Source organism: Thunnus maccoyii, chromosome 6, assembly GCF_910596095.1.
Source record: "Thunnus maccoyii chromosome 6, fThuMac1.1, whole genome shotgun sequence".
Lineage (NCBI taxonomy): Eukaryota > Metazoa > Chordata > Actinopteri > Scombriformes > Scombridae > Thunnus > Thunnus maccoyii.
In genome coordinates, this window is record NC_056538.1 from 31,816,877 (window position 1) to 31,843,218 (window position 26,342).

Below are 26,342 nucleotides of genomic sequence, written 5' to 3' on the forward strand. Positions count from 1 at the left end.
CGGGCAGAAAATCCCACAGGGCTCTTTTGACCGACTTTCATTGCCGTTACGTTCCCCAAAACACCTATTAAATAATCAAATATTAATCAAAAAGTGTTTATATATTAATAGCAAAAAACAAACGTAATAAACTCCTCAGTTACAATAAAAACATAGTTAAATATTTAAGAAATAAGATCAATGTAAAAAACTTAAAGGTATAAAGTAAAAAAGTATATAAATATATTTTAATATATATATATATATATATATATATATATATATATATATATATATATATATATATATAAAAAACAAATGACTTAAAACTCTTTAAAAAGTTATTTCTCCTTGGGAGCAAACCTCATATTGTGAAATCAGAGCTCATCAATATCTGGCCTAAACATTTTTCACACTAATGTTAGCAGAAAAAACAAATGTAATTATCTTATCTGACTACTTAACAGTAATAATAATAAATAATAATAATAAATAATAAACTCCATAGTTATGGACGGTGTTGTTGCTGTTGCTAAATGGACCTGATAAGGAAAAATAACAGAACATATTATCATGATGATTTTTAGAAGGCATGGCATATCTCACCAACACCATTAGGATGCAATGAACTTGCATTAACCAGGACCAGGACCTGGAGGGGGGTCTTGTTCCCTTTTTTTTATGTTGATAGGAATTTCACCAGCGTTCCTGTGGAGAGATAAGAAATAGCTACTCTATGATAACCTGACATGCCAGATGGCTTGTTACACAGAACCATCTGAGAAATTGTCCTTGGAAACTGTTTGGGGGGGAAAAAGGGGCATGCACTTTCAAAAAAAACTACTTGGCAGGTGATTGGATGAACCATCTGTCTATCACCGTCTTACCTTGTAAGGCAGCAGCTGGATTCGCAAGATCACGAGAGAATCCTCGTAGGACACAAGCACATAACTCAAAACCTGACAAGATGGATTCACACTGACGAATCCAGCTGACTCACAAGATAAACTCCTATAATACTGAGCAGCAACAGCATATTCACAAAATATGAATCTGTAACCCTCCTGTTGTCTTCCCATCGACCATGCAACTTTTGTCCTCCCGGGTCAATTTTTTACTCTGGAGGACAAAAGTCCACAGATGCTATAAATTTTAATAAAACACCTAAAATTCAATGAAAGTAGTGATTACTTTTACTTGCAAAGTGTGTGATATGGAACCATCCATGTGATTTTCAGGCAATTAGATGAAAGAAATCCATATTTGTGATATAAAAAACATTTGAAAATGGGTCAAATTTGACCCGAGGACAACAGGAGGGTTAAATATTCCTTATGGCCTTATTGATGTATATTATCCTATCATCTTTTTTTATTTATTCCATTTGAATTACTTAAAGGGGACTTTTTATGCTTTTCCTTGTTATCTTGTAGTCATGTGTGTATATAATGTTATAATATCAGATGTTCATATTAAACACAGCCAAGGTGTCAATGAGGTAATGAGGTAAATGTATGTGGAAGTAATCCATGTGAGGGAAAAGCAGCAGCTTCAAACTGCTCTGAACGCTCGGTTTCTAATGTTTTTTTCCACTTTCAGCCTGAGCTGACGTCAGCTGGTGACGAATTTCTTTATATGGTCATCTGCTCCATATAAAGAAGTTCACTGCTCTGTTCTGCTAACTTTCTGGCATTTTTCCAGTGTTTTGGGGGTAATTACTCCGAGCCATGACTGGAGTGGAGATGTAAGTGTTTTTCCATGACACGGCAGGGCATCTGTTGGAAGTGTGCTGGTTGTCTGCAGCTCTTCATCAGACATCATCATCATTGTTTTTGCTTGTATTATTCCTCCCAACATTATATCTAACTGATCTGCTCAGCAAAAAGCTCCAAATATCTCCAGATGTTATTGTGTCAACTGGTTTTTTAGGATGGAACAAGACAGCGTTTCAGCCCGAATGTGACGCAGTCATGCCCGGTGGAAACAAGACGCTACTGGGAGTTTCCCATTACTGGTTGTCACTGTAATGGTGCTGCAGTTAAGGAGGGATTCTCACATTTTGAGACAGTGTGAATCAGCCCTCGGGGGAGCCCCAAGCAGTTGCATGCCTTGCCTTTTCATAAAATTTGTCTCTGCACACACACACAAAGGATTTTCCAACCATTGTTACATTTTTATTGGTAGTTATAATGATGTGTGTGTGTGTAGCTCATACACACATCAGCGCCCACAAACCTCCTACTGACAAACAATGAGAATGACTTCCCATTAGGGCTGGGCAAAATACCTTGATATCAATATTGCAACAGTATTGTAGGGATAACTATTGGTGCTTTCACAACATATTTACACAATGAGAATTATGATAAATAATCACCAGTAATGATAATATAATGACTAAGTGGGTAAAGGCAAATAATAGAAGAGCTAGAACAGTCTGGTAAATTCAGAAAATTAAATTACATCACTTTACTGTAATGCAGCCTTTAAATATTGTCTAGTCTAGTCTCATATCTCCATATTGATATAATATTGATACATGGCCCAGCTCTACTTCCCACTGCGCTCTTTCTGAACATGACTACACACATGCGCAGGCTGCTTGTTCTGCACTGTTAATCCCTGCTAAATGTATTAGCAGTGACTCAACGTTCTTCAGGCACGTGAGCACAGCATGAGATCCAGCATGCAAATCTGCTGTAAGACACGTAAATGTAAAACTTGCCGTCATTCACTTACTCACACACACACACACACACACACACCTCTTCCCTTACCTGCAGGAACAACACTGAGTGCACAGCTCTTGAACATTACATGGTGTCTTCCATAGATTTAACCTGCAGACAGACGACTAATATTCAAAACTGAAACCACTGTATTGTTCTGTAAATTGAGAAAACTGAAGTAGTCACTGTTACAAAAGCTTAAAACTTTTACACTGGCAATAAAATCTGAATCTGTGTGAGTGTTTAAATTAAAATATAATATGAATGCTTTTACCAAACCATGTGCAGTCAAACCAACCTACTGGCAGACAGGAACATTAATAAAAGATGGTTCTGCAAAACATTCAGTGACATCATTTAAATGTTTAATGCTAACATTTGTTCATGTAATGATAAAGTGAGGAAAGATGACGGTCACGATTTATTTATTTATTTTTTTTTAAAAGCAAACATTAATTGCAGGAGTGTATTATGGAAGTCCATTTCTGCCAGGAAACTAAATTAAAAAGTTTGACTTACCATGAGTATTTTTTTTTTTTTTTTCATGTTTAAGTTTGACTTTGAAACAGACTTTACAAAGTGATCACAAAAAAGTAATTACCTACCTGTACAGTACCAAAAAAAAGTATCTCACAGAAATTTACTGTATTATTTTACAGTTTTTTTTTTGTAAATGCCATAAAACCACAGTAAATTTTTATTTAAAATATTCACCATAAAATAAAGGCTGTAATCTGTAAATTATTATTTTTTTTTTTTTAACAGAATTATTCAATTACTTAATGGTCTTGAATGTTAAATTACATTGAATTCTATGTAAAAATACAAAAAAAATACACATCCTATTACTGAATGTAAAATAAAGGCAACTTTCTGTTTTCTGTTAAAGCAAAATATTAAATTTAATGTAAAAAAATGTTAAATAATTAAATAAATAAAATAAATAAATAGTAAGAAAATGGTAAAAAGTCAGGCAGCAAAAGTTGCCACACTTACCATCAAATAACAGTAAAAAAAAAAAACTTTAGTTATTCTGCAGAGAATTTTTTAAAAAATACAGATATTTACTGTGGACATTACCTGCATTTTTACAGTCCAACTGTTGTAAAATAAAAATTAAAAAAAAAATTATAAAACATTGCGAGAATATTAAACAAATGTATAAATCTGCAGTCAGTGAAACTGGCAAACAGTCTAAAGAAATAATATTTGGATTCTATCTTTAACCTAATGTTTGTTTCTTCACCGTGTCATATTACCCTTGAAACGCTCTAGAAAACATGTGGTCTGAAGTATGTGTGAGATGTGCGTATTCTGCTTTTATATTTACAAGGTTATGTGTGGGAAAACTGTGCATGCATGTTGCTTTTGTGAATATGCATAATTTATAGATCTGGTCCCTGGATTTTATACTTTTATGTTTGGAGTCTGAGCTAAAAAAAAAAAAAAAAAAAAAAACTTAAAAAAAAGCAGCTCATCCTTCAACAAACCTCTGTTTAGGGACTTTTTCCAATACCAGTATTGCACATGAATAGATCATACAGCATACCTACCAATGAATCTCCACTCTCAAATGCTTTTCACTGAGACTTCTTATATACGGAAGAAACATAAGTCTTTTGGATGGCCCATTCAAATACATTCTATACGTAAGAAACAGGTGTTGCACTCAGACAAAAGTGACTAAATGACTTATCAAGAAAGTAAAAATGTTACTTACAATTCATTTTATTTGTTATATTCAGACACTTGTGTAAAAAAATGAACATTTGATTGGATGTAATCATCTGATTTTGAAATATTGAACATTTTTTAACAAAAAACAATACATTTTAGATGGCAGATGACTCACTAAGTTCCCTTTTTAAAGGCCTTAAGACACACATCATCTTCATTATTGTCATGCAGCCTGCCGACAGCAGGGCTGATACTTTGATCCTTCTGAAATTGTATTTGTAGGGAACCTGGACTGGCATCTTCCCCTGAGAAAGTCAGACATTTCTGTTTTAAGTCACACATGCAGCTCTGACAAGCTACTGGATCAACGTAACAAAATAAATTCACAATATATTATCCTCTTAAAGAGAATATATCCAATGATCTAGTGACAAAACACTTTTTTTTGAGTCCAGTCTACCATCCTAATCCCACACCCTGCTGGGTCTTTAGCCTATTTTTTTGTCTGTGAGAGAGCCTGAGGTCAAAGGTCAAGCTTTGGCAAACCGCCTCACACAGCGAGCAGGATGTACTACAAAGAAAATCCATATGGTTGATGAATGAAACAGACCCTCTTTTAGAGCTAGGACATGATGCTGATTAACAAAAACACTTCAGCGTCACATAAAACACAAAATAAAGCAGGCGGCACCTTCATTAGACTGTAACACATATTGACACTGTTAGTGGACAGTAAAAACATAAAAATCAGTCTTCCACAGCAAGAGCACATCAAAGATAAATCACACTTTGCTTTCAAACACCATAACAGCTTGTTTTATGTTGTAGCCCATTCAATACATCAGATAAACTTTACATCCCAGCCATCATTTTCTAAGTCATCCACCAGTTGTTCGATTGATTTACTTCCTTCCAGCTCTTCACGGTTTCAGTTTATTTCTTTGAAAAATCAGCTTGCAGAGACTTCATCATCACATCTTTAGTCACTGTAGTCAAAGTTGTGTTATTGTTACATGGTAATGCATTTACAAGTGCAGATTTATTTTTAGAGTATGTACCCTTTTACCAAAGAACAATTTCACTTTGATAAAAATAGCCATAATTGATTTCCAGGAAAATAATCTGGCCTCAAAACAGAGGAGAAAAATACAGAGAAAATGCTTTAGAAAATAGTTGCTTTAGAAAATAACAGTCATGTGTAGAATATGTGATTTTGCACAGTCAATATACAGCTTGTTACAAAAGATCCCAGTGGATTATTAATGCAAGTGCTATCATGCTTTAACAAGGCAGTTAGTGATTGATAAAGTACAAAATACTTCATAATATTGACATGAATGGCAAGTGATTACATAGTTATTTACAGAAAGTCAAAAAGCTAGCTTGTTAGCTACATCCTGCATGTTAGTTTACTAGCACATATATAAAAGACATGTAAGCAAGGCAGTAAATCTTTTCATGTCAAAACTATGACTATGCCTCATTAACTACAAAACCCAAAACATGTTAGAAGGTTTTATGAACAACATGGTGGGTCATAAAGGTCTGTTAGATTACCTCCCTACAGCGCTAACGCTGCGTTTCAACATCACCCGAAACTCGCTGATTAAGATTTCCAATCTGGAAAATTGGAAATAAATAGCCCTTAAAGAGCCCTACAAGTCAGACCTATGGGTAAGAAATGCTGTGATTTTTTCGAAAATAATCCCGTATTGTCAATTATCCTGTATTGTACTGTTTTTCAACACTAAACTCCTAACTAACATATTGGTATTCAAGCTAACACTGTTATAAAATTATTAATTCTCTAAAGACATTCAACTTTCTTGCAACATGTGATCTAAACGTACTCTTACAGTTGCCATTTTCTGCACTAACTAGCTAACAGTATTAGCCTAGCCGCTGCTGTGGAATCAGGGTTTTACATTTAACAAAAAACAGCATCCAGATTTCTTCTTTGGTTTTTCCAAGCTTGACTTCTTAAACGTTGGAATTACAACCAACCATATCAGATTTACATTTTAGATTTACTTTTACAGATTTACCTTGAATTAAGGTGGACATTTAACCAGCTAATGCTACAACAACGTAGCATTAGTCAGGTGAGTAAGGCAATCACGAATGCTATCGACCAAAAATCTCAGAGGTAAATAAAGATATTACATATTTATTACAACTTTCCGTTAGCATACATTCTGCTATAGTTATGTTTTTTTTCATTAAGGCATGGGCTCAAACTGAATAAATATAGTTTAGTACCTGATGTAACAAGACATGTTTTCATGTTGGCTTAACAGCACTTTCTAGGTGACAAGGATATATTTAAATTCTAAGAAACATAATGTTTACACTGTGTTCATTTAACAGACGGCTCATATTGAGAATTACAGGAAAGAACTGAGCTCAGATCTAAAGCTAGAATAGAGAAAGACGAGATTCTTGAACAATATATTGAAATTGAGCTTATTTGGATGTATTGAAGGCAATCTGATTTGGTTTTGTCTCTTGGTGGAATAATAGCCTTGTTACCCACGTTTCCAGCTTTCAGGGAGAGTTTAAAAATATTAAACTTCAGATTTAATCAAAGCTGCTGCAAGCTAGCCAGTGAAACCTCCAGCACCCTCTTGTGGTTTGTTAATTACAATCCATTAACTATTAATAATTCTCAAAGGTTGCATCCCTAAAAACATGACTTACATTAGACCAATACAGCAACCAAAATTTACCCTGTGAAGGAGCTTAATTTGTAATTTGTTACATGGCTAACAATGGAAATAAGTCTGAAGAGGTCAAAACTCCAGCAACACAACAACAATTTTATTGTAAAACCAATGTGTTTCATATGGGTCATCTAAGGTTTATGAAGGCCGAAAGCCGAAAGGCATTAAGTGTTGCTGCAGTTTTGACGTCTTCCGACTACTTTCCTTCTGCATGCACCTTGGAAATAAGTCAAGTTGTGCCAGAAATCCCTGCTAACAATGGAAATTAACAATGGAAAATGGGCAGAAAAACAATCCAGAACTGCTGTATGGTGGTCCTGGAAGTATGTTTGACGCCCCTGATTCAAGGCCTTAGTATCCCACTTTTTTCTCTCCCTGAAGATTTCTGTCATGCTGTTATTAAGCTAATTTTTGCCAGAAGAAAGTGCCTTGTCCAAACTATCTGAAAGTCTCTAGATGGTCTTCAGGTTGGTGGCGGTCCGTTGACGTATCTCAGTGCCAGGTGGAGGCTATGCGGCATCCTGCCGCTACGGTGGCACGGAGGCTCCAGGAAGCCCCAGATCAGACAAACCAACAGAGCCAGAGCTGCAGCCAGAAGGAGGTAGAGGAGTGCTGGGGGCAGGGACGAGGGAGCCCTCCTGCTCGGGGTCACACTGTGGAGGGGAGGGAACAGGCGGAGGTGTTAGTGTCTCGACTGTCTGCTCAACATGTTTAGAAACCCTAACTGTGGCGGTGTTAAGACCAACTGTCTTACTGGTTACTGGAGCTGGAAAAAATCTACATTTGGGCGACAAATGGAGGAACCAACCACAATGACTGTGGTTGGCTGGAACTTTTTCCACTGTATCCATTGTAATAACACTTTCAGGGTTTGCTGTCAGTGCAGTCGATTGTGACCAGTGAAGTGGACAACTATAACACCAACCATTTTACTGCTGCATCTGTATGGAGCAGATAAATCGAACTTTAAAAAAGAAGGACAGTGGAGAACGCTTGTTCGACCAACAAACATGTACTCATACACAACATACTCATTAGTATTTGAAGAGTCTGTGATAAGAAACTAAAAGGACCATACAATTTCTCAGCAACTGGCAAGAATTGGTAGACAACACAGCCAAATTGTGCAGGATGAGAGAATATAAATTATCACAATGCAGCAGTGGAGTAAAGTTGCTCCAGCTTAAGTGCTTTAATGGGCTGGATGTCCTTTTGGGCCTCTGACTGGATTGTGCCGACCCTGAACTCTTACTTGTGCCAGGTCTTCCATTGCTGTCTTCTACAATTAATAACTCACACATTGTGGGTATTTTTTTACAGTATTTTTAGACTCTTTAAAAAAGGATTCATTATTCTCCAACAGAATTGTATTCCTGGGATCATGGAGAAGACTTTGAAACAGCATTTAGACCTTCATGTTGCGTAATAAAACTGTGATGCTTAATTTTATAGGTCTGTAGTTTCCTTGGAAGATAAGTAACTTGGTATTAATAAGAGGTACAACAGAGACAAATTCTGGGCTAGAGTTTAGTTAATTGACTTTATAAGCAGTTATTATTTATTTCAGTGAGTTTAATCTGGAAACCGCGACAGAATAAAGTTATTAGACAGTTTTCACTTCTACTCATTGATGAAACTGATTAAACAGACTGCACAGCATCTTGATGCAGGTCAGTATTACATCATTCAAATAGAATATTTGGCTCAATTAAACAGAGATCGTGTGTTGATTTGTGAATGGACACTCCATAGATATTATAAAGTATACACATCCCTCACAGACAAGGGTAGATCTGTCAAAAACAGACCAGTAAGGATGGACCAGCACAAAACACCAAACACTATCTGAGAAGTTAAATTGCTCATCTAATTACCCAGTCAAATAAGTGTTTGTCAGCCACTGACCTTACGTGCTTTAACATGCAATTTTTTTTGTTAAGACATAAAGAACACTGTTCCCCTTATCTCTGTGGTTTTAGAAATATCCTGCAAATTACAGCTGATCTATATCCTTTATCGCTCCATCTGTGTACTACAACTCAAGAGGGTTTCTGTGTTTTCTCACCTTTGTTCGGAGAGAAGTCGCTCAGCTTCTTCATAACAGGACGGCTCTTCTTCAGCCTGAAGAACAGAGAACTTTTGTTCATCCTCAGTGGTTTGAGGCAACATTTCTTAGTTTTCACATGAAAACTTTAAGAATATATCAGACGCTCGTAAATATCTGTATGCAGAGAGTTTATTTCTCCCCTGAGGTCTTGTGAAACTACTTATTATTACTACTACTTATTAAAAGGGGCTGTGTTTAAAGTTTCCACCAATAAATCAATACTATATTTTTTTGACACTTTAATATTACTATGAAAAGATGAAATCCTCTGGCAGCCTCAACACTGTATTACTGAAAAACTTTACTTTCAACAACAGCACCAATTTATCTTGTTTATCCAAAGGCAAGATAACTGAACCTCGCCATCAACTCACCTGTAGATTTGATGGATACTGATGCCACGTCCAATCAGGTGTAGCTTTTAGGTCATGTGACGGTGACGGGGAGGGGCCAAGAAAAGGCTTTTGTGTGTCGTCATGGTGACTTTGGCTGTCAACGACATGAGGACGCAGCTGGACGGGTTCATCGACGTGGCTTTCATCCAGGTAGTACTGTAACATAAAACACAAAGACAATACAAAGACGTTATGTTTGAGATCTTGAAATAAAATGATTTCAAACATTTAGCCACAATTCATGTCTGTCATTGTGCTCTGTTAATGCCAGAACTTCTTTTCTAGATTACCATGTAATTTGGTGCAAACCAAGCAGCGACTACCACTGCCAACTGTGTGTCTTTCCTGCCTTTGACCCCTGCTGATTTGACCTTTTTGATCCTGCCTGAATGCAGCACCCCCTCCTGTTTTTGCCCCCTTGATTTCAGCTACCTGAGAGTCCCCCCCGACCCCCTCGCCTTACTATGCTGCCTTGATCCTCTATGCTAATCCCCTTCCTCCCTACCTTTTGGTTACCAATTGTTTGATCTTACGGTAGAGCTCACTTTAATAGCATTTCCAGAATGCTATTAAAACCACTTCCACCACAGCAAACTTTGAACAAGGCCTTGAGTGATTTTCTTCAACAGAGCCAATATGGAAGTACCTCACAGGTGCCTCCAGGACTCACACTGAGTTGGCCTATTGTCGCAATATTTCAATAAGTTTAATATTACTTGATTATGATACCTACTGGTGTGCCCTCAATTATAAAATATGAAAAAAACTCATGAAAAACCTTTTAACAGGGAGAAAATGGAAGAAACCTAATAAAGAGCAACAGAGGAGGGATACATGCAGTGTATTAGTGGTGCCAAACATACAAAAATAAGGTATTTTATCACTTGCTGATTGTAGTTGTTCTGCATGAGCCAGCATGACATGAATATGTTTTGTGACACAATTCTTATTGATGTCAAGTTGTGATATCGATGGCCAAAGCGCAAAACCACCTATCTGCAGAATATTCTGATTGGCAGATTTCACTTTGGATGATGAGAACAAGGAAGGCTGCTCCCTTCGTTGTGACAGAAAAGTCACACAACAAAACAAACACACAACACAGAGTCTCTGGATGTGTAGAGAGGCTACAGCACGAGTGAGTTACACAATCACTGAACATTCATTTCCAGCGGACGAGGAAGCAAATACACTGAATTTAAGGAGTTCTGACCCTAGTATACAACAATGTAGTAACTATTACATTTACTACATCTTTTTACCTGAAAACAAACTTAATTTTATGTTTAATTAAATTTGAATTATTAACCTAATTTAGAGCATCGTTTTGCTGAACCTCTTCCAACTTGCACCAAGTGCAAAAGCTCCTATCTGCACTTTGCGAGGCATTAATATCTATAACACATAATATGATAATATAGTCCAAAAACAATGTATTATTTATTGAATATCCTTAATAAATAGCATTCTACAAGATAACAAGTTTTTTTTAGTTTTCTCAAAAAAATGCATTTTTCAGATCGGAGGTTTTGCTCTTCGGCCGTCGATGTCACAATTTGGGGAAATAAAAAACAAGTCTTTTTTTTCTCTTATTTTTTTTGTTTCCATTGTGGTGACTCCGCTGATTGTGTTTGGTCTGTGAAACACAGTATCAGATAAAAGTTAATTGATTCTCTTTGGATTTTGGATTGTTTTCAAGACTACACACACACACACACACACACACACACACACACACACACACACACACACACACACACACACACACACACACACAGGACAAAGTGAGCTCAGGAGACGCCTCTCATTTGTGCTCAGTTGCCCTTTCAAAATGGTACCACTTCACCTAAACTCTGATGAAGCACATTGAGAAGCAGAAGGCAAAGTCAGAACTTCAAGCTCAAATCCAGCAGAACTTGCTCTGCCCTCAGTTTGTATACAAGCTGCTCCAAAACATTGATTAAACTCTTGTTTCTCTACTTCACTGCTCTCAAATTTGGACTTACAGGTTGATTTCTGCTCCAATTTGTTTCATCCTCACTCAATACTCCTTGTCAGTAATGAACTTCCATTAGAAAGTGCCAATTCTATTAGGCACAAACACACGTTCAGTCAAACTAACATACTGCAAATGAATGTACATAAAACCTCTCCAATTACAACACACACACACACACACACACACAAACACGCTTTGTCATCAGATTTGACCCTGAGAAACTCATCCACCAACTTTTCTTCCAGTTAACTGTAACTGACAGAGGAAAAACAGCTGAGGAGAGGAAGAAGTCGACATGTTTCTCTCCTGTTTTTATGGCGACAGTTAAAGTGCAGCCAGACTCGACTCATATATCAAGACTTTATGGATTCATTCGGCGGCCCAAGGAGCGGCGGATGAGACGGAGAAATAGGAGAATAAATAGACGCTTTCACCGGTAATGAGAGAGAGAGGGAGAGAAAATGAAAGCTGAGGCCGATGAAGTCTAATGGAGAGAGAAAACAGAGGGAGGATAGAGGACGGTTATTCAGGAATCCATCTTTACAAAAAAGGTGGATAAATCTGTGAATTCAGAGAAAAAGTAAAAGCTGATGATTATGAATGTTGATGGAGCGTCTTCGGGGAGACGACATCACTCAGTGTGAGAGTGTGTGTTTGCTGGAACTTATCTTTACTTTAGCGGGTAAACGGAGAAAGATAACACACAGTGATACTATGCGTCTATGTGTACAGATCCTGTTTTAATGACCTTGTGAGGACACAACTCTTGTTTCTAAATACACACATTGTGGGGACTCACTTCCCATCCGAGGAGAAAAAGTACGGAAGTAAATTAATGACACAAGAAAGTGAACAAATTTGAGCCCTGTTCAGTCTGCAAGTCAACATTTGAGAGCGAGCAATGACAGATTTGTTGATCTGAAAGTGTGAAAACACTTTGTATGAATGCATTCAAATGTTTGATTGTGTAAAAACTTTGTCTGAACAAATACATTTCATTTTTGAATCTGTAAGGAGATCATTTTGTGAACAAACTAAAAAAAGATTTGCACAGATATTTTCCACTGTGTGAGTGCATAAAGAAGATTTGCACAAACGTTTGCAGTTACAGTCTGAATTAGCAGAGTGCAACATCACACTGAGAGCAGAGCGATTATTATGATTAATACGACCCGATAATGAAATATCATCCCATTAGATTCCTCCATCCACTTTCAAATTCATTATCATTTTGCTAATAAACACCAAACACAAAGTACGTCTGAGGCTGACGGTAGGTTTGGATGATAAGTTTGCAGGTATTTTAAATCATTACACGGAGTATTATACAAATTAAAACTTTGATCGGATGATGAAAGATGAAAAAGTCACCGAAATGATTACAACTCATCCTGTCTATACACAATTTCATGGCAATACATCCAATAGTTTGAGATGTTTCAGTCTGAAGGTGGTGCCATCTGTAAAGCCATGCTGCATCTAAATGTGTTATTAAATTAGTAAAAATCACTCCATATGATGTCAGATATACTTTTTAAGCTATCATGGAGCAATTTTCAGAGTCTAATTGAATTTAATTACCTAACCTCCAACCTGATTTGTAATATGTTGAAGCTTGCGACTCTAAAAAAAAAGTGGAATCCGAGAGACAGAAGCAATTAACTGCATGATTGATATTTCATACTTTCAACACTCTCTATTGTTGTGCTGCAGACTGAATAGAGCTCATATTTGTTTTGAACTCGTTCAGTTCTTTTGTCGTCAATATGCTCCCATAAAAAACGTTGGTCGCCACAAGGTCAGCCGCTCATTTTATTTATTGGTCGGTGTGTGTGTGTGTGTGTGTGTGAGAGAGAGAGAGAGAGAGAAAGAGAGAGAGAGAGAGAGAGAGAGTGAGATAGAGCGAGTATGTGAGTACGTGAGAATGTCAAAGAATGAAAGACTCAGGTCAGGAGGTTTTACACACACACACACACACAGATGATGTTCATGTGATGCCATGTGCTGAATGTTACTGCTGAACTCCACAAGAAAACAAGCTCAGCAAAAAAAAAAAAAAAAAGTGACATTCAATTTTTTTTTTTTTCTTATTGTCAACAAATCCCATAAAAAGTCCAAAACCAACGACGTGTTGGTCTGTGGTTCTCAGCTCCGAGCTCACTGGTTCCTACTGAAGACGTGCTGGTGCTCCAGTGAGTATTTCTGGCAGCAGGATGGTGTGTGTGTGTGTGTGTGTGTGTGTGTGTGTGTGTGTGTGTGTGTGTGTGTGTGTGTGTGTGTGTGTGTGTGTGTGTGACGAGGTCAAAATAAACTACAGTGTGTGTGTGTGTGTGTGTTCATGGTGATGAAGGAGGGTGTCATCCAGCACAACAGTGTGGCTCATTGATGAGTTTTTTTGGATAACAACGGAGCTCTATGGCACAGAGGAACAGAGGATAGGAAGATTTGGGATACAAAACACCGATTCATCGTCCGTTTTTGGTTCTTTTCACCACAGAATGTCAAAACGAAATGAAATGACAACATGACTAGTGGTTAAATTTAGACTTCTTATGATGAGTGGAGCTAAAAATGGAGAGTTTATCCTGAGGGTGGCATTACAGGAAAGGTCACGGGGTCATTAAAATCATTAGGATTCATCCACTCGGGACCAGGAATAATAACTACAGCAGATTTCATGGTAATGTGACCTTTAGATATCTTGCTCTGGACTAAATACTGAAATCTATGATCATATTTTTTTATAGTTACCCAATATAAATATGAAAATACTCATTTGAATTAGATTTAAAACGTTGTTTTTCAGGGTTTATTACTGTGCACTGTCCCTTTTAAACAACCTAAATTAAAAAATTGAGCAGCATTTCATTTAAAATCTTTCGGTCAAGCTTCATCATTGCAATAAAAAGGCTTAAGTTCAGCACTAATCTTCACCTCCCCGTCAGTCTGCACGGCTTTACAGCAGGAAGTCTCTCTATCTGGAGGGGCGGGGCTCTGAACTCCCAACCACGCCCTCACACGCCCGCCATCGAAGCTGACCGGCTCACCGTCCCGTCCATCAGGAGTCGAGGTCACCCACTGATCCTCGGAGAGGTGCCGAGTCCCGCCTTCCTCGGTTGCGACCGATGAGAAGAGACCACGATGACCACGGTCACGCCATCCCTCCCGTCGCTGTGTGGTAAACAGATAATAAACACAATAAATGATCATCATCCATCCAGCTCCTTCACTCTGTATCGCCGACATTCAGAGGATCCAGCTGATAAAAGTCTCGAAAAAGTCAAAATTTACTGACTTCATCATCTCACATGAAGCTTCCAAATCAAATATGTTAATACACCTTTAAAAATGTTTATGATTTAATCTCCCTCCAAAATACATACTCGAACATTCAAAGACATTTCAAGAAATTATGAAATTAACACCATAATTCTCAGTGGTTTTAGGAAAATCTTCTCCTATTTTCATTAGAATTTCTCCTCCATATAAACAATCTTTAAAGAGGCGTTACATCTGAATCCTGAGTGATGCAAATGAATGTTTATATTAAAGAAAATTATCAAGTAGATGCTGATACAGCGATGTAGTGAAAAGCTGCCGAAGCATTTATCAGACGCTCCATTATATCTTTTGTTGCTGCAATAAAAAACAAAAGAATTTGCATCTCAGCTCAAGCTTGAATCTGAATTAAAAGCTTTACAAGCAGAATTTAAAAAGAGGACGACTAACCGCTCTGCGTACAAAGAAGCTTCAAAAAACTGAAAACACAAACTCCTAGAGGCTGCAACTATTTACAGAAAAGGGAAGCAGAAAATTATGATCCCAAAAGGAGTGATGCAAAAAGTGTTGGTGTGACATTTTCCTCGTCATAAAACGTGTGTTTGCTTGTTGTCTTGTTGTCCAATTAATTCATTAATTAAACGCTCGTCAGCAACCAAACTTCAGTTCTCAGATTCGGGACATTTCTAACAACTACAACTACAGATCACCAGACAACAAACACATACTTTGAGGAAACAATCTCACCACTAGTTCCATTTGGGAGTTGTCCAAGAGCTTTTGATCATAAGACATGATCTTCATCAGCAGATGGCCGGTGGTTAATGGCGTTACAGACACTCAACTTTCTGTTTTAAAGTTCAAGGTTCATTCTGGAGCTCGGATACACGACAACTGGACAAACTTCATCTGCTGAGGAAGCTCAGGTGATATGGTCAAAAGCACCAAAACAGCTACTAAAATCAATCTTGTAGTGAGATTCTTTTCTAAACTGTTGTTTCCAAGGTTAAAGATGAAGTTTGATCCTCAAGAAGAGCATTTGAACAGCACAATAAAAAAATTGCCTCTATCTTTATTTCAATGAATTATTATCTGCAGCACGTAAGAGCTGAAACCAGTGATGGCTTCCTGGAAGCTAGAAAATAAAAACAAACAACAGGTGGTATTTCTTGGCAAATGACAAAGGAAGCTATGCATCATCTCAAAAATGCAAAGCCAAAAAAAAAAAAGAAGAAATATTGTACAAAAGCAGAGCCAGTTGGCCTCTGTGCTGTGTTTTCAAAACAGTGAGTCTAAACCGGAGCGGCAAAGCCTGAAATTGACGGAGCTGAAAACTGACGTAGCCAAAATTTTCTCCATTTAGGGCACATAGTGGGCGGTGAGGGGAGGGGGGGGGGTACACACAAAACTCTGCAGGCACATGTTTTGAGTCACATTCATGCACCCGAAGGCGAGGCTACGCGGTTATAGATTTAATGAAGTACAACCACATCCAGTCCTCCGGCCAGACATCGCCTCGACGAGCCCGCGGAGAAGGCATGCAGACATCACGTCGTCATGAGTTCATCGCCGACACAAAAAAAACCAAATCTAAATAAAAGTCCCTGTGAGATGACAAGAGGGTACACGCACAATCTGAGGTCTTTGTTGGGGACGCTGCAGCAATCAGTAATCAGATGCTAATGCAGTTGTACGTGTGTCTCTCTCTCTGGTCGTTTCTTTCCCCCCATTGGGCTTTGGGGTTCATCAGCAGTGCAACAGTGAGTGTGGGTATTTGTGTGAAACAGACAGAGAAAGAGACAAGAGATACACAGAGAGGGGAGGGGGGGCTGCATACTAGCAGGAGGATACTGTGACGATTTCTGCCCGTCTGTGTTTATTTTAGTTCCTTCAGTTTCTCTCTGCTGGCAAACGCCCTTTCTCCCTTCCCTTGTCTTGCCAAAATAAACCTAAAAAAAAAAAAAAGGGAGACTGATGTACCCAACAACATATAGAGGTGCCACATCCTGCAGCTTCATCAATAAATCAGTAGAGGAGGAGGTGAGCTGTTGTAACCAGCTCATAAAGCTGACACCCAGCGATGGAGAACATTTTTAGGAGAGCTGGTGTATCTGAACATAAATGACTGAAAGAGAGAGAGTGAGAGTGACAGTGAGTGTCTGTGTGAGTGAGACAGAGACAGACAGACAGACAGACAGTCAAAGCCTCTGGGCCATGCAGCATCTGGGTCAGGCCAGAACAACAGAAAGGAGAGAGTGAAATAACAAGAAAAACACCACATGGTTTTGTTCAAATTTGGACCTGATGCGACATCTTTGGAGTCATCCTACACATCATGGTTGTAAATATCTTAAATTAAAAAGGATAAGGCTGGCAATTCTCCATTTTTCCATGTGCAGAACCAAACCGACAATGCACTGATCTACTATCAAGTATTGTATGTGTATCCAAAGCCAACATTTTTTTGGTAAACTGAAGGGCGAAGAGGGCGTGCCAGTGTACATGGTATAATTAGCTCACATAGGTAAGGTGGTGAAAGGTCATGCAAGGCCTTATATGGTAACCAGTAAAGAGAGGCCAGTATGGGTGTTATTTGGTCAAATTTTCTGTTTTTCTAGCTGCACCAGATTTTGGCAGCATTACTAAGATAAAAAATGTTGTCTTGGTTATAGCCTTGATATGAGATAGGAATGAAAAATAAAAATAAAAAAAATCACTGCAAGGTTTTTGATGGTTGAGCTTTCAAAAATAATACAGCCATCAATGTTAACACTCTAATTCTCATACAAATGCCCATATCTGGCTGGTCCAACTACTACTAACTCAGTTTTATCAGCATTTAAGAGCAAAGAGCCTCTAAATTTTAGGAGTCTAAATTTAGCTTTACAGGTAAATATAGGAGTCTATCGTCCGCATAGCTATGAAAATTAATACCATATATGCAAATGATGTCACCAAAGGGAAGCATGTAGATAGAAAATAGCATAGGGCCAAAGACTGATCCCTGGGGTACACCAAACTGTACTTTGTGGATCAATATTAGGTTTTTTAAGCAGTGGTTTAATAATGGCCATTTTAAATACTGAGGGCACAGAGCCAATGGAAAGTGTTTACAGAGCTTGACTTGCTGTGCTACATATCACAACCTCTTGTCTTTGTACTGAAGTTCTTAAAGAAATTAGTTTAGGGAATGTTTTTTTTTTCCCACCTCACGTGTAAATAAATGTACCATCGAGGCTGCTGTAACTCACCAGGTCCGCCTCCTGGTTGGTGACGTCATTGCTGATGTCAGACTGAGAGCCGAGGGAACTGAGGTAGCTCCGCCTCTTCAGGCCGTCTCTGTGACACAGACCTACACACACACACACACACACACACACAATGTATCACCCATGGTATTACATTCAACGCAGCCAAGATATTTATGTCGCTATGATTCTTTCCCAAATGTCTTATTGCATCACATGTTGGGGACAGGCTGGAGAAACAGCCATAAAACCTCTTGAGTCCTTATACAAACAAACTCTGGACAAAAAGCCAATGCATTTCCATCACTGTTGGGTACTGGAGAAATACAATTTACTGAGCTTTGACAATTTTAGATTATTCTCAAATTTGTGCCAAGTTTATAAAATTTTAAATGGTTTGTCCTCCTCCACTATGTGACTGTGTTCACTCGCTCAGTAAGTTCTATTAGATCCTCCAGAATATCCTCTATATATTGGACCAGACCATTTCGTCGCACTGCATTTGGACCGTCAGCTACCTGATGATATGAAGAACCGTAGTTCTATCAATGCATTCAAGACTAGACTGAAACATGTAGTGAAGACCACTGAGTCACACAGCTGAGTTTAGTTTACAGTATTTCTAATTGACATTGTGGGTCTATGTGATGTATTTTGTATGGTGTGTTCTGTGTGGTTTTTAATGTTTGTTTGTTTGTTTGTTTGTTTGTTTTGGGGTGAAGTGGGGGGTTGCTTTTTACTGTTTGTTGTTGTGCTGTTGTATGTTTTTTGTCGGGGACTACAGATGCAAATTAGCTTCAAGCTAACTCTGGTGCAGTGCATCTTTAATGTTTAAAACTGCACACTGTCCCATTCAATAAATAAATAAATAAAATAAATAAAATCAATTTACTTGCATTAATTCTCTGATTTTTGAGCTCCAGTACCATACATGAATCTCTTGAGCCTGAACCGAACTTAGACCTTGTGTTGAAGTTTTTTGAGAAAATTACTTATGTTAACTATAATTTCTGACACACAAAGGTGTCAAACTTGGTGTAACAAGAGCAAATCCTTAGTATGCCAGAAGTTTGCCTTCTCCCAACTTGTCCACAAGTTTGGAAAGAGTCTAAAGTCTCAGTCCTGCACTGAGAGTAAAATTGATGGTATGTTCACACAGGAAAAATGGCAGGTTTGTAACAGTGAAGAGGTGGACTGTGTGTGTGTTTTGTTTGTTTCTTATTTTGAGGAATTTCGTTAACAACTCGAGTGACAGAGGACACAGTCAGCCAAACAGAAGACAGCAAATTAGATTCAGATTGCTGTAGACCTTCAGGCTTAACTGCTGCGATCCGGTAAACATGGTGTTGAATCTGTGATGTAACAGCAGTGAAATAATCGATCCCTGTGCAGACACAAAGACTCCTCCTCACTTCCTACCTGTGCTGGTGCTGAAATACGAAGAGTCGGCGTCGTCGCAGGAGACGGATCGTCCGATATCGACCGAGGGGTCCCACTCGAGCCCCAGGTGCTCATGGGAAGGAGAGGACGGCGAGGGGGGAGGAGGAGGGAGGTGAAGCGATGAGGGCGAGCCGGAGGAGAAGGCGAGGCGAGAGTTAGCTGATTGGCTGAAATCTGAAGGAAAGATGGACAAAACAATTTTGATGATTACTCACTGACAGATGATTTAATATGCATTTTTGCAACAGATGGTACATTTCTGATTGGACTAACACCCTTAATTAAATGTTTAATATGCTGGTTCACCTTTAGGATGGTTTGAAATTACAGGGAGGTCCAGGTTGGGTTTATCAAGCGCTCCCTCTTCCTCTAATAAAGACTCTGAAGGACAACCGGAGTCTGTAGCCTGAGACAGAATCCAGTCATCCTCAAACACCTGTAGGAGGAAGAGGAGGCAAACTGTCATGAAACATATGATTTAGACATAGTAACAGTAACAGTAACAGTAACAGTCCTCCACATATAAAAAAACCCCAAATGTAACGATAAACAACAGGCATTAAACAGCACAATGATTGTGTTTTAATAAGATCTATTTATTGGAGGAGAAAGTTGTTTTTTTAAAAAGATGTGTGAATAATAAACAGCTTCCTGAAGCTTGAGAAAATAAATAGACTTTGTGTTGTAAACTGGATGCATGGAGTTTGAAAGATGAGGACATTTAAAAGGAAAGATGCTATTATTATGGGACTCGTAGGATCCATTATTTTTGAAGCTTGACCCATACTGGGAACTAGGGGCTGCAACTGACAATTATTTTCCTCATGTTTTGTCTATAAAATATGAGAAAACAGTAAAAAATGCTCATTATAATGTCTTTGTTGTGTTTGTTTTGTCAACAGTCCAAAACCCCAAATATTCAGTTTACTATCATGTACGACTCATAAAAGTTTAAAACTATCTCATTTAAGAAGCTGAAAGTTTTAAATGTTTGTCATTTTTCTTTAAAAATTACAAAAATGATTATTCAATTATCAAAATAGCTGCAGATTCATTTTCCGTCGATCAACTAATCCATTAACGACTAATCGTTGCACCTTTACGAGGAAACTGAAGTCGAGATATTTCAGCAGCTGCTGCTTTGATTTCAACCTTTCTTTTTAAAAATTCTGACTCTTGCAAGTCCATAAACTTTATGGAAGTGAGATATTAAATCACAGGTGAGACTAAAACAATAAATCCAGGTGGTGTGACTTAGTACTTTTAGATATCCTGTGACTTCGATGACAGTGAATATTTATAGGTTTGTGGGTTAAGATCCCCGTCCCTTAGTGTGTATTTGAATTTACTTGTATAAATGTATTTGTGTTATAAGACAGTCCAGCTGTTTGTGAACTCAGAAACAGGTGTTTGATGTCCTTAGTAATCCATACATTTTAGTTGTTACCATGTGTGTGTTTGCTGCCTATATATGTATGTGTGTGTATTTACTGCGTATACATGTGTGTGTGTGTACCAGTCTCATGCTGAGCAGCCGGGTGTGCGTCCGTGCGATGTTGTTGTAGACGTGGCTGCAGCACCGCAGCAGCTCCAGCAGCTGGCTCTCGACGTGCTGAGCGTCAGTCGGCTCGCTGCGCTGGATCAACGCCTCGCCGCGCTGCAGAAGGGCGTTAATGCGGCTCGAGTTCACGCACACACACTGCTGGAATGACTGCACACACACACACACATACACAAAGAGACAGAAAGTAAATATACAGTACATGAGGTATAAGAGAGACTGTCAGAGATGCATTTAATTATATAACGCACACACACACCTGCAGTCGTCTCAGCTTTTCGCAGGTGTTTCCTGTCAGGTGTTCTACTTCACTCAGACGGAAGTCCAGGTCAGCCAACCAGAGAGCAAGATCCTCTCGCTCCACCTCAAACCCCTCCCACTCTGAGACAAAGAGCTGAGAGTGAAAGCTTCAAATTATTCACCTCAGTTTGTAAAAGTTACAAAGTCAACTTCTACACTTTCTTTCGAAGCAAATTATCTTCACCCAAAGCTAACTTGGCACACTTCTCATCAGGGCTGCAACTAATGATTATTTTCATTATTGATTAATCTGACGATTGTTTTCTCAATGAACCATTTGTCTATAAAATGTCAATAAATATTGAAAAATGTCAGTTATAGTTTCTCACAGCCAAAACCGATGTCTTCAAAATGTCTTTTTTTGTCCAACGAAAAACCCAAAACCTGAAGATATTCAGTTCAGTGTCATGTATGACAAAGAAAAGCATTAAATTCTCACATTTGAGAGTCTGAAACTAGCAAATATTTGGCATTTTGCTTTAAAGACCAACACAATTATTATCAAAATTGTCAATAAATCAATTAATTGACTAATAGTTGCAGCTCTACTTTTCGTTACATTTACACTGAATATGCTAATTGATAAAGACGTAGTCCGAGATGAAAAACGTAATTTTTGGATGCTTTATGGATAGGCTTTTCATTTTATTTGGCACCAAAGATTTAAGAAAAGAAATAGATATTAATCAATGCAGCTTAAATCAGTTCACTAAAAACAGAAAATAAATAAAGAAATAAAACTCCTGCTCTTTGCAGACGACTTGTAACTGTTTGTTACTGAACATGTTTACAGCAGAAACTACAGTTGCTGCAGCAGCAAAACAAAAAAATTATGTTTTTAAGATTAAAATCAAAAGTCAGAAAATAAACCATAAATTAATGGTGAAAAGAAACCATCTGTCTCAAAACTGTAATTATCTAACAACCGATCTCTGCAGATATAACAGCATAAGTAGTTTTGGTATCATCATCACCTTCAGTTGTCCTGTGATGGATTCCAGTTTGGCGTTCACATCGTCCCATCTTGCGCCACACTCCCTCGTCGACGCCAACGCCCGAGCCTTCATGACACCCTGAAACAGCCGAGTCAGCGTTCGATTCCTCCGCGTCAGACTGTCCAGCTGGACGAGTCGAGATCCCGCCTCACAACGCAGCCTCTGAACACACAAACAAAGAGTCAAAGCGTCTGAGGCAAAAAACACACTGTCTAGTATTTATTTACCTTTAACTGTAACAAGAAGCAAGATTATTTATTTTATAAGAATAACACACATTAATTAACATTTCTGTAAAAGTGTTAGCGAGCTGGCTAATTTTCAACAGTCAAAGTTTTAGTCCTGATATTTATGACTGGTATCAGTCAAACTTAAAACAAACTTCAATCAAAATACAAGAAGAATATGTACAGCAAAATGGGCAATAAAAGAACAAATTTTGAGGAGCGAGACAGAGTGCTAACTAATTTTTTAGGTCTCAATATGAGTGACACATAAACCAATAAATGAATGAAACAAACAACCTCAGAGACTCGATATTTCCTTTAACGATGAGATGCTACATGGTTCTATTCTATTTCATTTCTCCTCACCTCAAACTTCCTCAGCTCTTCCTTGGCAGTGACGTAGGTAACATGGGCGGAGTTTGGCGAACTGACGGCCTGCTCAGCCAATCGCAGCCAAGCGTCCAGGTGAGCGTGTTCTTTCATAAACTCGTGCCAGAGGATCCACCTTCTCTCCAACCTGGATTGACGGAGAGATACAGAAACGGTCAAACAGACAGAAAGACACATAAACCCTGATGTGATTCTCTCCGAGTTGTGAAGTCAGACATCAAAACCGCAGAGATGGAAGCAAACATGGAGGTTAAACACCAAAGAGCCAAACCACATCCAGCTTTATAAAGAGCTGAAGTGAAGCTTTAACTCCTGGTTCTGTTCCAGAAGTAAGAAAAACCTCATTCACAATCACATCTATAAAAACACAAAGTACTAAACATCCAGCCTGGAACATAACTCACTCAACAGTATTTCGTTTGTCAGTTAAACTCAGCCGGTGATTAAGTTTTTAAAAAGTTTGTCCAGAGCATCAGTGGTCAGTTCAGTCGTCTCTGTACAACTGTTTTTACAGCAGAGACTAAAGCTACAAAGATGAAAAAAGTGACATTACAGAATATTGGAGGGTATCATGGATGTTAGTTCTCGCTCTGCCTGGCTGGTAAATTTTCATGAAAGCTGTAGTTAATCGTTGTTTTACTTTTACTTCACCAAGAGTCCAGATTCTTATATCACGGTCTGTAGTAGACGATCATTTATCTTAAAATGTGAAACTCTTTCAGACCAAGATTGCACTGAGTTACAGAAGCTAGTGGACCAGAGGCTGAACAGGAAGTGAGGTCAGGACTTCTGATCATTTAAATTGTACCTACACTAATCTAACACGAAGCTTTTTCAACAGTATGTCATGCAGCTCGCTTCGTATGTTTTATATATAGCCATATTCATGTTACATGAACACCTTTAACAAACACCATTTTCCATAATTCCTAGACGTTCGTGGCCAAATGTCACGGCTCGACAGAGGTGGCAAGTTCATGAGCGAGTCGAGGGGTTGAAGAGAGTTCAGACGTGTAAAGAAATCACAACTAGAAAGCTGAAAAATGACAACCGCGGGACTGCAACCCAAAAAACACTTTCGCCAAAGAACCGCCATCATAAAAACATTGTCTGTAAAACTGTTGACAGGGCGCCTCCAACTGCAAATTCGGTCAGTTATGACTTTATTACTGTAAATCTTTAAACCAAACCATAAACATTTAACATTCATCAAACTCTTGGAGTATGAGGGTATAAAGTTCACTCACTGTCCACATCCCCGCAGGTCTCCATCTTGGCTCCAGCTGTCGTCCACTTGCTGCGTTTCCTCCCCATTCGGCTCCAACGGAGACGAAGTGAAAAGGAACGGAGACTCAGACAGATCCAGCAACAGCTCCATATCCATCACTGTCTCTCCGGTCACAGCATCACGTCCTTCAGTGGCGTGGATGGCGTCACCATGGCGATCCGAAGAGAGCGAGTCTACTTCAGGCATCCTGACATCGTGCCAGCGTTACCTGTTGGGAAACAAAGAAGAGAGAATGAAACATAAACACCCTCCATTCAACTAAAAACAGAAATAAATCTATTTCAGACATTGGTTAAAAGTTACGTCCCGTTTCATGGACGTCTTTAACAAATAACTCGACGGACTCAAATACAGACGAAGGATACGTCAGTTGTTTCCAGACTTGGGTAAATGTGCTTCTCTGAGATTTTGAATCGGCCTTTGTCAGCTTGTTCTGATGTTATTACACATTAAAAGGTTTTCCTTTGATTTTAAAATGACGACTTTCCCAGGAATATATCAGTCTTTTAGCCCGGATTTCTATCCATAAATGAATTATTATTATAAACACAGAAGTGTGAATAATTAATCATGAAATGAAACTCATCCTCATTGTCTGTTATTCTTTCTTATTTGTTAGATTATGGTTATAAGTTGGGTTATACTTCAGGAAAAAATAAAATTATTCCTAAAAAAAAGGACACCATGCAAACATCATTTAATCCTGTTAACAGCCCAGTATTCCGAGGAATATCATCCGTTTTGGATGATTCCCACATATCACAATTTATGTCCAGTGGACATTAAAAAAAAAATAGTTCAGTATCAATGTTGGTTTTACAGCAGTTTTATATCCTCTGACCAGTTTTAATATGTCTAAGCAGCTGTAGGAGCACATCTGACCATCTTTACATGATATATAAATGGTATTTGCTGCATGCGGGAAAATCTGTCACTATGCATTTCTTTGCACAAAAAAAACAAAAACAAACAAAATAAAAACCCCGACAGTACATTAAAGGATTGTGTTAATGAAGACATCTAACTAACAATAAAATAGAAAAGAACCAATGATATCTAAAATTACAGTTTATCATAGAAAACACACACACACACACACACACAGACACACACACAGGGTTGTTGTTTATTCATGAGCGTCTCTGAGTCTTTACTGAGGAGGAGTCAGAGCTGTTCTGACTGACTGGTGAGACAGAGATAATGTAACACTGAGGCTCAGATTTACACGTATGAAGCGCAGGACGGATCTGAGCTGCAACTTTCATTCAGTTTTTGTTCACAACCTGCGTGTAATCAGCTGGTGATTTACAGACGCAGCGGCAGACGACAGTCGAGTCCTGGGACTGACGGCTGGGTGAGAGGAAACAATGTCTTTAAATTAAGCCAAAAATATTAAAATAGCACAGCCCATTCTGTATTTACTTACCTTTGTTTCCCCTTCTTTCTCTTTTCTCAGTTCAAAAACTGAACTGATAAACTGTCTGCAGTCTTTATCAATAATTAATCCATAAAACTGTATCAATCAATAAAACAATAAAACAGACTTCTGACTTTGTCCGGCCGGAAAAAACCCTAAATTTCTACAAACCCACATTTACAATCTTACAAAGTCCTCATTAAGATAGACTTACATCACTGGGAAACTTACATTTACATTTTTCATTTAGCAGAAGCTTTTATCCAAAGTGACGTACGTATGAGAGCTGATACAACACAAGCAGGGATCAACAACACCAGTAAGCGCCATAAAGCTTAAGTTTGGACCCGATAGGACGTAGATGCCAACAGGCGGTGCAACAAGGAAATGATTAGAGTGCATAGAAGAATGTTTTTTTTGTTTTTTTGTTTTTTCTCTCCCTACAGTTCATCAAGTGCAGAGGTGTTCGTAAGGTTTTAGGTTTTCTTAAAGATTGAGAGGGACTCTGCAGAGCAGGAAAATGATGCAATTCTTTCTTAATCAGGTATTATAAAAAATTAAATAAAGGACAGCCAGTAAAATTAAACAGAT

At 38.3% G+C, this 26,342-nt stretch overlaps 1 protein-coding gene across 2 annotated transcripts in view; it reads right to left on the reverse strand.

Annotated features, from left to right (window-relative positions):
- Window positions 1-4,477: 4,477 nt before the first annotated feature.
- The window catches only part of si:ch211-137a8.2 (uncharacterized protein LOC777613 homolog), a 39,614-nt gene continuing 17,749 nt past the window's right edge, over window positions 4,478-26,342 (reverse strand). The window contains exons 2-13 of one of the 2 annotated variants that reach the window (XM_042413208.1): window positions 24,294-24,542; window positions 23,023-23,173; window positions 22,409-22,591; window positions 21,394-21,528; window positions 21,090-21,284; window positions 19,880-20,009; window positions 19,553-19,747; window positions 18,137-18,237; window positions 14,535-14,777; window positions 9,587-9,763; window positions 9,171-9,226; window positions 4,478-7,758 (exon numbers count right to left, since the gene is read on the reverse strand). In XM_042413208.1, coding sequence (XP_042269142.1) covers window positions 7,569-7,758; window positions 9,171-9,226; window positions 9,587-9,763; window positions 14,535-14,777; window positions 18,137-18,237; window positions 19,553-19,747; window positions 19,880-20,009; window positions 21,090-21,284; window positions 21,394-21,528; window positions 22,409-22,591; window positions 23,023-23,173; window positions 24,294-24,520 — 1,983 coding nt within the window. In that variant the 5' untranslated portion in view covers window positions 24,521-24,542 and the 3' untranslated portion in view covers window positions 4,478-7,568. The remainder of the gene's footprint in view (window positions 7,759-9,170; window positions 9,227-9,586; window positions 9,764-14,534; window positions 14,778-18,136; window positions 18,238-19,552; window positions 19,748-19,879; window positions 20,010-21,089; window positions 21,285-21,393; window positions 21,529-22,408; window positions 22,592-23,022; window positions 23,174-24,293; window positions 24,543-26,342) is intronic. The other variant, XM_042413209.1, reaches the window with a different exon arrangement.